A 12,764-nucleotide genomic window follows, 5' to 3' on the forward strand; every position below is an offset into this window, starting at 1 on the left:
AGGACGAAGTTTACGAAGTTGTAAATCTGCACCAAAAACAGATATTGCAGTTCTGTAAACATTATCCTTAGAACATCTAAAGTGGACAAATTGGGTGTATTAATTTAGAGCTTACGTGGATATTTTACTATGTTTACAAGAGTTTTGCAGAAGTTGTATTCACAAACTAGTGATATATTTCACAGATGTGTGTAATATATCAATTTTGTCTGCTTTAGATGTATTGTTAGGTGAAGTAAACAAAATTCTAATTTAATCTTTCATTGGTTAGTTACATCATTGTAAACTTCAGTTTCATTTTTGAAGTTTTGCCACATAAGCCCATTTCGATGAAAATAAAGAATGTCGACAGCCTGAATAAAACATTCACTTCCTGCAGTCACTAGATTTTATCTTTTTTCTTTTAATTGCAGCAAACCTATTTTGTGTGTGGTTGCAAGAAAAGTTATTCCTCCTTTCCCATGTATTTAGATAGAATACCTAGAGCTAAAGCTTCCTCCAGATGCTTTAAATGACCTTGTAGATGCCGGTGGTAACCTTTTTTTGAAGCTTATGTTTTTTATCACTAATAGGTAGCGTTCAAATTGCATCCTCTGCAACGGCTTTCTCAGAGCAGTGGAAGCCAATCTCGAAGGTCATGGTTTTATGCACCGACAAGCACTGGAAACGATCGTGTGAGCCAGAAGCACATCATTGCTGCCATTTGATGGACATCACCCCACAGACCTTCACATTGTGACCACTAGAGGAAAATCAGGTGCCCACAGTTCATCCAGAACGGCTGTTCAGCTCACATGGCTGGAATGCACGGAGAGGAAAGGAAAAAAAGTTTTGCGAGCCATTCCAATCTCTGAGGGTGTATGACCAGCGAAGGCACGGAACACATTTGTTGCCTTGGTCAGTAGTCATTGTGACGAAAGGCACGCACACATATTTATTTTTATACATTTGCATTCATTCAGGTTACGCATTCATTATATACATTCGTTGTATACATTTGTGCTTTCATTTCGCGATATAGTGAGGCAAAGAATTTGAGAACGAAATCACCAAACTGATTGACTGTGGGCCAGTGCCATCGGTCCCTTAGTAGAGGGAAGGGCAGTGTGGGAACGCTGGCATGAGCGGCAACAGAGCCAGTTACGGAAGAAGACGACAACGAACGCTCGATCAGTGTCACAAGCCGTTGCCGATAATGATAGTTTTTGTCGCACACATGAAAGTTTCAGGGAACCCTAGCGATACACAGTTTCGCTGTCAAAAAATACTCGGGTAGTTCACGAGACGCCGGATGTTCAGCCTCCTCAAAGTGACCTCCTCTGGCATAGTTCTGTCTGTGGTTTCGCTTGAAGAATCATTGAAAATGCTCACATTGTGCTTTGAATCCTGGGAATAGCACACCATACAGGACTTGGTTCAGGCTAGATATTTACTCCTGCTGGCACGGAGCAAGAATTATTAAGGAGGCGAAACGGTGCTTACTCGGGTGTCCCAATAAGGTCACGACATCGGGCACGGCGCTGATGCGCCCTCTGTCGTAAGTCAGCTAGCCGAAAAGGCAGAATGCACGCAGTGCACTCACCAAAGAGGCTCGCCGGTTCGAGGTCGTTCGGTGGTGATTCACCACAGTGCTTTAGGCACGAATGGAAGTGTTTCTTGCACCTCTTCGCCGGCTCCAATTCCCTTGAAAAATTAACTAAAGAAATGCGTCACTTACAGAACAATTACCTGCGTGATGTGCTTGTTTAAAGCGCCAAATCTATAATCTATGTTTTTTTTAAATGCAAGATTGAAAGCGACTGTAAACGTTGGAAGTGACAGAACACATTTCATTTTTCTCACTCAAGCAATGTGCATGTTCGTACCTTCAGCAACCGAAGCCTCTGTCTTGGCATGCTTTGCGTACTTCATGACAGATCCAGCTGGCTTTTTCTTTTTGTGAACAGAAGACAAGTAGGTGGCACAGTGCGGAAATATTGGCGGCAAGGCGTCAGGTAACAGGACAGGCCATTTATGTTTGTTTAGAAGGACTTACCACCATGCGCACTGTAATACCACCGCGTCTCAATGTCGCTCTCCGAGAAGTGCTCCTCGCAAACATAGCCACGAGAAATCGGCTCTCGATCCTTCCTTGGAATTGCATGAGCCCACAGTTCCAACCGTACCGGGCCGCTTGGAACTTTGAGTGTAATCACCGTATCCTTGCAGGATGCGTAGCCATTGCTGCAGTTCGGCACAACGCATTTCCGCCTCGTCCTAGAATAAGCATCTATGGAGGGCGCCTGCCTTTGTTGCAACGTGAAAGGCGCACGCAATGTCGGAGAAGCCGTCGCTGCAAAGCGGAAGTCTGCGAGAGCTCCAGTAGAGAGGGAGAGCATGCACGTCACAAGAGAAACTGCGACAGCTTGCGGGCCCGCATTGTGAGCTTTTCCTCCCAAGGTCGCCTACTCATGCACTCACACCACATGCGAGCTAGTGAACTGTGGCGGCCTTGGCAGACATTGTCAGCTCCGGGATTACTGCCAGTAGTTCATTTCAAGTGCAGTACGGCATGTAATTGCGGCAGTAGTCATTAATAGCTAAAGTGTCCACCACTTCTATTTATTGATGTCACAGAATGAAATCTGGGAAAACTTACAATATATGAGACACTATCCATAAAGGAACGTGTAAGTGATGGCAACGGGCCCATGCGCCATCTGTCGTGCTGCGGCGAAAACTGCATTTCCTCCTCGCCAACCATGACTTTATCGGGCTGCCCGCACATGCTGTCGCGGCCTAGGAAATTCATCTCCTCAAATACTTCTTTCTCCCTGGCCACTTAGTAGACCGCTTGCTTCGTGTAGCTGTCTACCAATTTGCTATCACAACCGATGCTTCGTCTTTCAGGCGAAACTGGAACTTTTTTTATTCTTCGCAACTTTAGTGCGTTAGGAGTAAGTGTTTTTCTAAATGAGAGAAAGCTGCATTTCTGTATGAAAGAATGAGGGGTGCGGTACTGTAGAGGACTTATTTTACTAGGGTGAATCAAAAAGTCCTTTCCCCTATGTTTTATTACCCAGAATGAGGTATGTACAGGTGACTACGAATATACATACTATTCTACGTACCTTACACTATTTTAGAGTGATAGCTCTACTACTCCAGGTACAAACCCAGAAAATGCCTGGTTCCGTAAGTCTGACCTTCAAGCTCAGCCAACGTGATACTGGGACTTAGCCTGCCACTACCGACAGCTGTTGCGTACACCGCGTGGGAGCCCATATCTCGAAACCAATCTGCGATGTGTACAAAATGCACCGAGTGCTGGTAATGGCGTACGTGTTGTGCTTTCGACGCTTAGTTTGCGTTGAAGCGTGACGCAGCATGAAGGTCAGTGCGCTCGCTGCTCCGCAGCAGTGCTGAGGGCTCCGAGCAGCGTCTGTGTTCTTTCCTAAAGCAAGCACAACCATGCTATTGCTCGACAAACTTGGTTTAACCACGTTCAACCGTGTCAATTTTTGCCACATGGTCCCCACATCGGTTCAGGCATCTGTCCCATCCCAGCACATCGCACAATTCGTCTGGCTAACTGTGGAACCACCGTCAGACTGGTGCCTTGGCATCATCGTTGCACGTGAATCGCTGTCCTGCCAGGAACTTCTTCGGCAGACCAAAAACGTGGAAATCACTAGGGGCAAGGTCCGGTCTGTATGTTGGGTGGCCCTGACTCTCCCAGTTGTTGTCGTTACTCGGCGACACAAGCTGCCTCACCGAACGCTTGTTGGCGTGGAAGTCTTCGTGGCCTTTTGCGACCTCGCACTTCTCGAAGCGATACACCTTTCCCCATATGTGGGCTGCATTTCCCTGGGGATTTCGATGGGCGTTCGTTTCTTGCTGCGTAGAAAACGAATCGCATTTCGTTGATCATACACCGCGGACGTGTGAGGCACAACAACTAACAGCAGCGCCATGCTGTGGAGCAAGTGGCAGATAAGGGCGGGCCGGTCGAACAAAGGTCCACTGCTGGGAATGGATATGTTCACTTCGCATTTACAGCCATAATTTGGCTTAAAGAAAATAGGGGCAAAGGCTTTCTGATTCGCCCTTGTAGGATACGGCGAAAGTGAGTGCATTATACCCCTGCCAAGCGGGCAGGCAAGTGTACTTACGGCGAGTGCACTTCGGGACCTTGAGTGACTCTATAGGCTACGCGGTGCTAAACGGGAAAACAGAGCACACTCACAGCAAAAACAAAGAAAGAAAGAAAGAAAAGAAAAACAAGGCGACAGTTTAAGAGTTTTTAAAATTTTTTTTTATATGTAGATTAAAAAGAAAAACTTCTACAAAGTGATTGTTTTACGTTGTATTATAAAAACAAACTTATTCTACATTCTCTCAACAAAAAACACAAAGATATTTATTACAAGAGTGTTGCAAGTGAATGCTGGCCAATACGAATGCCTGGCCAATACGAATGCCTGGCCAATCCAGAACAGCATGGTGGCGTGTGACGAAGTGGCATTTAACCCTGCCAGAACAGAATGTGAGTGAGTTCGCTTCCAATTATTTTGTTAAAAGCTGTTCAACAACTAAAATGAACTTATGTATCCTTTTTTATACATTGCATTTTGTACCATTTAAACCACTGGCGGTGAGGCTACTCACTTGACCAGCAAAGTGCATTCCGTGAACACTCTCCGACCAGAGTACACTCTTATGCAAGTGACACTCCGCTCACAACGTTTAGATTTGGCAAAGTGCACTTAAACCGTGTGAAACTCCCCCGTAAACTTAACTTGCCTGCTTGACAGGGGTATTATAATTGGGAACATTTCTCTTTTTCTTTCTTTTTTAATGGGAAACTGGTGCACGTAAAAATGAAGTAAGTACAGCTTGCGTTTCTCCGATTGGCATACATCTGCAGAGGATTTTTAGAATACTCTATGCGCTAGCATTTTATCCCAGTGATCAATTTGTGTATTAGTTAGGTTTTTCTTCTACCTACACAGGCGCCACAATTGTTGCTAGTGTTGGAAGAGAGCATTCTCTTTGCAGTGTAAGTGTATAGCTCCACCCAAGTACACGAAGCCATTTTTTATAGCAGAAGTGCACCATGAGAACTACACCTTCTGGACCGCAGTTTCGATGACTGTAGGTAGCTGACAACAGACAAACAGGCTGCAAGCGCGTGGCACCATTTTGTCTACGTCTGGCATCACTGTAGGTGTAATTACATGGCAACAACAGTAGAGTGCTAGCATGACAGTGTGTCACAGAGGAAGCAGAGCTAATCTTCCACGAAGGTAATATTACCTTGCTCGCAGATGCAGGCTGTTTCAGACTCCGTGCTGTATTACATGCATGGAAGAGTTGCCTTCGTGAGCTTCACATTCGCGATGCACCTAGCTGCAGTTTGTGTAGATTTGTTGCTGAAAAGGAACTCGTGCATTGGCTTTTGGTTTCAGGCAAGAGCATATGAACAGCCAATGGAGGAAGTGCAAAGTCGGGCACTTTTTGTCCGCCAAAGCAGAAAAGGACATGCGGATCAGTAGATCTGTGTACCTGCCCACAAGGTTTACACAAGCGAAGAGTCAAGACAATCCAATCTGCTTAGCTTCTTTGTTGTAGGTAGCCATCTTGCTTGTCGTGGCTGGTGAAGGTTTATGAAAAAAAAGGGGGGGGAGGGGACTTTTTCTGTGCCCTTGAAATTGAATATGTTTGCACGTTGTTTAAGGCAGTTTCTTTTCTTTCTTTTTTGTTTTTTCCCAAGCTGCAGACGTCATGGCGCTTTAATCCTGGAAAATGATTTGTCAGAGTCTTAGAAGTCCTTGAAAAGCCTCGCATTTCTTCAAAACCTGTGATGAATCTTGCCATCGTAGCTGTCGTGCCATTAAACTTCATTAATCATCAACAACACTTATCTGCATTTTAATACACCAGCTCTCGTTGCTCTGAACCATCTACAGGGCACCTGCGGCAGCTGCAGAAGCTGGTGGTGCAGAGCAACCAGTTGACCAACCTGCCGCGTGCCATCGGCTACCTGAGCAACCTCACCTACCTGAGTGTCGGCGAGAACAACCTGAACCAGATTCCCGAGGAGATTGGTGAGCGTTGCCTGGGCTTTGTTCGCCGTGTACGATCATCCCCAGTGCTACAGTCGAATCTCAACCTAACGAGCACAGATATGACAAGTTGCAGGATTTGACAGAGTCAGTCTAAAATGTTTCTCGCCAATGTGAGCACATAAGGAATACATGCTTATGGTGAATATTCGATGATGTGCAGGTGTTATCGTGTTTGATGCCATTTTATTATAACCAGGCTCAACAATGGGTCAGCATGGTCACTCACAAGTACCACTGTCTCATTCACTCAACGCTCATTTCGCAGGCATGCGATGGAGTGTTACCGAGTTGTGAAGGGTGAGAGTGCCAGTTAACGCAGGTATGAATGAAAGTCAGTGATGGTGGTTTTTATTGGGAGTGAGTGACTGTCGGCAGGCGGATGCCAGTGTAGTATGACTGGGTGCCGGTAAGTGCAAATGGAAGCAACTGTGAACAAGAGCGAGTGTTGGTTGCCATCAGTGGGTGCGAGTAGGAATGTGTGCGAGTACCGGTGTGCAACAATATTAGTGAATGAGTACGAGCCAGTATCTGCTGGTTCTGCTGACCTATGGGCTCAAATGTAGCGCATCTGTCCTGTGTGTACTGCTGTAGTCGAGCGTCTGAGAGGACTAAAGAGAAAAAGTTTGAGCTGCATCAGCGAACCAGCTTTATAGAACACTAGGAAGAAGCCAATCTTGCCTTGAGAAGAGGCTTGGTAAGCCAGGTGCAAAAACAAAACAAAAAAACGGCTGACTGCCCCGCTTTGAACTTCTCCCACTAGCTCACTGTCATGCATTTTGACAGTCTGTTCAAGCTTAGTTAACTTATCACTAAACATAAACTACGAGGGCGAGTCAAATGAGAGTGAGCCAATGAATGACAAACGGGGTACTTTAGACATTTGTCTCATTGACTAACGAGTCGTGTCATTCCAGTCTCATAAAACTCCTTGGGCTGCTGCTTCAAAAAGTCTGTTACTGACTTGTTCACATCATCATCAGACACAAATCTGGTTCCCCTTGAGCTGCTTTTCAATTGCCCGAAAATGTGGAAGTGGCAAGGCAACAGGTCTGGGCTGTGTGGCGAATGTTTCAGCGTTTCCCACTTGAACTTTTCCAGCATTGTGTTAACCACATCAGCGACGAGGGGACGGGCATTCTTGTGGAACAAGATGACCCTGTTCGTCAGTTTTCAACTTTGTTTGTTCTTGATTGCGACACGCAGCCGATCCAGCGTTTCACAATATCGGAAACAATTGATAGTCTTTCCAGGTTTAGTAAATTCAATCAGTAATGGCCCCTGACGATTGAAAAAAAAAAGCCACCAGCACCTTTTTGGCAGAAATGACGGCCTTCGCTTTCTTTGGGGGTGGTGAATTGGAATGTTTCCACTGCAAGCCTTGCCGTCGTGTTTCAGGCTTGTAGTATTGGCACCATGATTCGCCCTTGGTCACAATTGCAGGCAAGAAGTCGTCACCCTCATTGTGATACCGGATCAGATGAGTCAAGGCAGCGCAGAACCTTCTTCTGGCAGTGGTTCAAAATCTTGGGCATCCATTCCGCACACAAGAGCCGATGACTGAGATGTTCATGAATTATGGTGTGAAACGAACCACGACTAATGTTCACACGCTCTGTCAGTTCATCGATGTTTATCCCCCATTCTTGTCTCATCAGCTCATCAACTTTTGCACTTGTGTTGGGGGTGATTGCACGATGGCTTTGGCCTGGTCTTGGATCGTCTTTGCAACTTTCAGGTCCTTTGAACCATTTGCTCCAATGCTTCACAGTGGCCAGTGAAATGCAATATTCAGTGTGCACGGCAACCATATGGCAAATAATTTCTTTTTGGGAAACACCTTGCGCTGTCAAAAACCCCACGACACCATGCTGTTCAACTTTTGGAGTGTCCATTATGTCACATAACCATGTTCAACCCATTGTATGACAGCATTAAAGAACATTTATCCTCACACCTATGTGTAACTTTTGTAAATGAGAGATGCCTGTGTACTATGTGGTTGGTCCACTTTCATTTGACCAGCCCCCGTACATTGTGTTCTAAAAGAGACAAAGAACGAACTGAGCAAGTTTCGATAACCTAACAGAGCCACAATGGCCTGGAAAAGAAATCCTTTAAAGTCAGGGACATAATACCAAGGTTACTGAAGCTGGGGTTCCGGCATTAATTTTTTAAAATTCAGGCTTGAGCTTCATTTTGTCTTCTAGTAACCAATATCTTATGACGAAGTTAACAAAAGTTGTGTTTTGAACAAAAATACCTGTCTGAACTGGTTGGTGACCCAGCTATCGTGATTTAGCTAATTGGCTGTCACCATGGTTCAGAATATTGTTGTACTCTGTTATTTCTCTTTTCAGCTGGTCTTGTTGCTACGACAAAACACTGGTACATGCTTGGCAATGCACTAGCCGTAACTTAGTTGAAATTGTGAGGGCGTATAGCGCAACGCAGTACCCTCTGCGTGTGGGCTTTCCTGTGCAGGAACTCTGGAGAACCTGGAGTCCCTGTACATCAACGACAACCCAAACCTGCACAGCTTGCCCTTCGAGCTGGCCCTGTGCACCAACCTGCAGATCATGAGCATCGAGAACTGCCCCCTGTCGCAGATACCCGCCGAGATTGTCAACGGCGGGCCCTCACTTGTCATCCAGGTAGGCATTGGCGCCATCTCATCTGCAGTGCAGTAGAGTCTCGTTCATTTCACACTCGCTACTCAAGAAAATTACGTGGTTTGGGCTTGCTCTCTGGACTCGGCTACCGTAAGCATTATTTAATGGCATCAAGCTCTCATCAGTAGAGACATACTTGACCTGTCATCAGTTAGTTCGGATGACTCCTGGAGCGTGCACTAATGTGTGCTGCAAAAGAGCAAAACCGGCACTTGTGTCCACCAAAAGCAAAGCATTGGTGTCCGCATTGCCATAGTCACCAGTGGGAACCGTATAGGAAGGACAAGGCACTTCCAATGCGATTAGCATTCTTAGGATGCTTCATGCACTTCCCAGGGGCTGACTGCATGTCTGCCTCTCACCATTTTCCCACCAACCTGGGCCACTGGGGTAGTCCATGGTCGAATGGTTAATCCCTCGTGCTACTGTGCCGAGGGTACGGTTCGGAACCAACCGTCGGACTGGTTCACTCGGTGTGTGTGTGCCACTTGGTGTGTGCCAGTTTTCAGTGAATCTGGTAACCATGTGACACTTAGGATGTGGTGCTCTTCAGCGGCAAGAAAATTGTTTAAAATTTCTTCGCTGGTTGGGCGATGTCGAACCCAAGTCACATACCGTGTATACTCGCAAAATGAATGCACTCGCATATTAAGTGCACCCCCAACTTTGCTCCTGAAAATTTTGTTTTTTGTTTTCCCTCTCATAATAATTGCACCTCCAACTTGACTCCCGTGCAGTCCGACCATCAAACAACCATGCTGTGGTTTTTTGGAGAGGCTAGAATTTTTTGCTCTCATACACCTTAAAGCAGGCACACTTAATTGCAATGTCCATTGCTGTGTTGGAGATATTTGATAATGATTTCACGTGAGAAACACAGAGGTCACATAAACGAAATTCTACAGCTAACCTATGTAGGCTGCACATCCACGCTAGCAGCAGTGGGTGGCACACCGGCAGGGGTGGTGGGTTTGATGACTGAGAAGCTGACGGCAAAGCCACAACGAAAAACACTGGCAGCAAGCGAGCGGTAAGAACATGTTGTGGCAATTTGAGCCCTTTGGGGGCAATAAAATGCATGCATTCGTTTTTTCGGACATTTTCACGGCCCCTAGGGAATCCGAAAAAAAATCGGTTGTTGACTGTATAAGTGCTGCTATACTTCACACCATGAGAGAGGGTAGTTTTCTCACGTGTCTTATCCTGCTCCGTGCCTGTGTGCAAACCAGCACCGTCAAGCTGCCTCTGGTTTTCTTTGTTGCGCAGTACCTCAAGATGAAGGGCCCCTACCGGACGCTGTGACATCGATCCAACCCGGAGACCACCCCCTGTGGCCAGTGTCTCCACCACACCGGTGGTAAGAAACGGTGGCGCCCCTCTGGCCATCTGGCTACGCCAAACGCAAACGGCCTTGCCAGGGCCCGGTGGCACACCCTCTTCGCGGGAGTCTCCCTTGCCACGGTTGCCAGGTGTCTCCGCAACGCGCTGTTGAAGCTCTGAGAGCCCACTTCTGCCAGCAGTGCTTTGCGGCCTCTGCTGCGGCAATGGGCAGCGCAACGGACTTGCACGATGGACTCTCTGCCGACAACGATCCCTCGCTCGTTAACTTCCCGAATGTGCCAACGGTGACACGCGCCGCGGCCTGCGCGAAGTCGCCGGGATTTTCGCTTGTGGTGCAAAGAGACAGGAGATACCCAGTGTGTGACGATGGTGCGAGCGCGTGTGGGGTTCCAGGTCAGCGATTACCCCCAAACTTTCAAACATCCTGGTGCAAGCATCGCTTTATTGCAGACACCGGTGCAACGAGACAGTGCCGACAGACCAGTGCTTGAAAACACGAGAGAAATACAGTAAGCATCGGATCACACACACGCACATTGAGTCAGGCCAGTGGTTTGAAGCACTGGTTCGGGAATAGTTGTTTTGCGTGCTGGTTTGTGGCCAACTCGTGTAGGTGCAAAAAACGGCCCTAACGCCAGCCGACGAATTCATGTGCTGGGAGAAGTAGCGACGTATACCCCAAAAATGTAAACGCTTTATCGGTGCTGCCAACTTCAGCTGAAGAACAGTGTTCTCATCTCAAAAGATTGTGGAACGGAACGCAGTGCTCAAGTTCGACGAGTTCAACACTGCATGTCGTCATCGATGGCAGCGGCACAGTCGAAGGCTCTCACTTCAGCGTCGGGTTGTTGAAAGTCAGCAGGCCGCCTTGTCTTGTCCATTTTGTCTGTGAGGCATTTTATGACGCTGTCCCTGTTTTTGATCTCCGTGTATGCGCGTAACGGCGGAGCCGATCTCCCAGTTTCAAGAAAGGTTGAGCTGGCCACAAGCACGTAAGCGGGAGCTCTCCAAGAGAAACCTTATATGCTTCCATGGAGAAAGGAGGCACGGAAAGTAGAACTTGCTGTAAGAAGTGGTTTTGGCGTTTTCCATGGGGTTTTTGCCGAGCAGAAATCAGAAGCCATTTCGTCTTCCGGCCTGTTTAACCGCGGCTTGTTGTTGTCTCAGGTGTTTATTTCTTTGTCATTCTATTTTTTTATCACCGGCAGCAACAAAAGAAAGCTTGGTTTAGGAATTGCCAGCATCGCTGCGTGAAGTTCGCCCATGACGTAGGTTTGTAACTTCATGCGGCATCATTGAGCCTTTCTTTCGCTAAGATGTTACAGGAAACAACTCTTTATTCAGAAATCGGTGATGGCATAAGAAAAATTTAGATTTGAAGCCGGGGAAGGGTGGAAGATCAAAAACTTTGACAATGTGCACACGGTTCGCCTCATCCTGAAAGAGAGAATACTATGTGGAGTAAATTTGCTGGCTTCGCAAAGTTTGGCCTTTTGCATCAGCTGATCGTGGCATCATCTCTCCATTACTCACCCCTGTGCAAGTAAGTGCTGCTAACTTTTTTTTTTTAATCCTATTTTGCTAGTTTTCAATCGCATGTCATCCACTCAACACGATCGTAACATCTCGTGGGCTTGGAGAAAGCTTCGTCGGTGAAAAACGTTTCGGTGAATTTTGGCGTTGGAGTTAATGCAGCGTTCACACTATATACTGGACTCTGGACTGCTGTAACGCTCCCCCACAAGGAAGTGACGGACAGCCTGTTTAAACAATGAGAACTGCGCCGAGAAAAAATAATGGACGGCAGACAATGTCGCCAAATGTTGAAAACTTGTTCCGCGTGGAGCCAAAGAAAAAAGTGATTCCTTTACTGTTTAAGCAACAATTATTTATATACTCTCGCATTTTAGTAGATTTTTTTTTCTTGCATTTTTTTTTTTACTTGGTGGCCAAGCAATGGGAACTTATTTTCAAGCCCATTTCTTGCTATTATTGCATGGAATCTGTGCCTCTTTTTTTTAACACTTTTTATGCCATTTTGCTGCTTCCTTTAATATTTTTTTAATTGTAATCATGCTTTTAACTGCGAAACATCCCCTCTCTTCAACATCAATGTCATCTGTTTACCCTCCTCCCCCTCCCAGACTTGTGTCCAATGATTCGGTGCTTCTACGATTACACTGAGCTGGACTTGCACGCCGTTGTTGATTCTTTTTTTTTTTTTTCTGTTGAGTGGGGATGGTTCACAAAAGGCTGCATTTTTAGCCAATAAAATTGAAGAACATTTATTCTGAAATAATACTTGTGCCTCAATTTGAGCTTCCCAAGACCTGGCCATCTGCTCCCAAGTGTAAAGTCACAATGCCTATCAAAAGCAGGTAAGTAGAAAGTTGTCAAGCTGTAGTAGTAATAGTGCCAGTACGAATGCAGTCAACTTCCGTTAATTCAACCCTGACGGGACCGACGAAAGCGATATAATTATCCGGAGGGTCGAATTAAGCAACATGCAGAAGAAACTAAAACACCGATTCATTTAGCAGTGTTTGCCCAATTCTAGCAGGCCCCCGAATGAAGTGCATGCCCACTTTCTTTTGTCCAACGTAGAAAAACAACATGGAAATGACACCAATCTCCTAAACAAAGTAGA

The 12,764-nt window shown here is 46.3% G+C and overlaps 1 protein-coding gene across 6 annotated transcripts in view; it reads left to right on the plus strand.

The window, feature by feature from the left end:
• Window positions 1-12,405, plus strand: part of Sur-8 (leucine-rich repeat protein shoc-2) — a 189,821-nt gene extending 177,416 nt beyond the window's left edge. For all 6 annotated transcript variants that reach the window (XM_075673278.1, XM_075673273.1, XM_075673274.1 and 3 more), the window contains 3 exons: window positions 5,949-6,086; window positions 8,589-8,758; window positions 10,043-12,405. In XM_075673278.1, the coding sequence (XP_075529393.1) occupies window positions 5,949-6,086; window positions 8,589-8,758; window positions 10,043-10,078 (344 nt within the window). In that variant the 3' untranslated portion in view covers window positions 10,079-12,405. The remainder of the gene's footprint in view (window positions 1-5,948; window positions 6,087-8,588; window positions 8,759-10,042) is intronic.
• Window positions 12,406-12,764: the final 359 nt, after the last annotated feature.

The sequence above is a fragment of the Dermacentor variabilis genome, chromosome 10 (assembly GCF_050947875.1).
Source record: "Dermacentor variabilis isolate Ectoservices chromosome 10, ASM5094787v1, whole genome shotgun sequence".
In the NCBI taxonomy this organism is placed as follows: Eukaryota; Metazoa; Arthropoda; class Arachnida; order Ixodida; family Ixodidae; genus Dermacentor; species Dermacentor variabilis.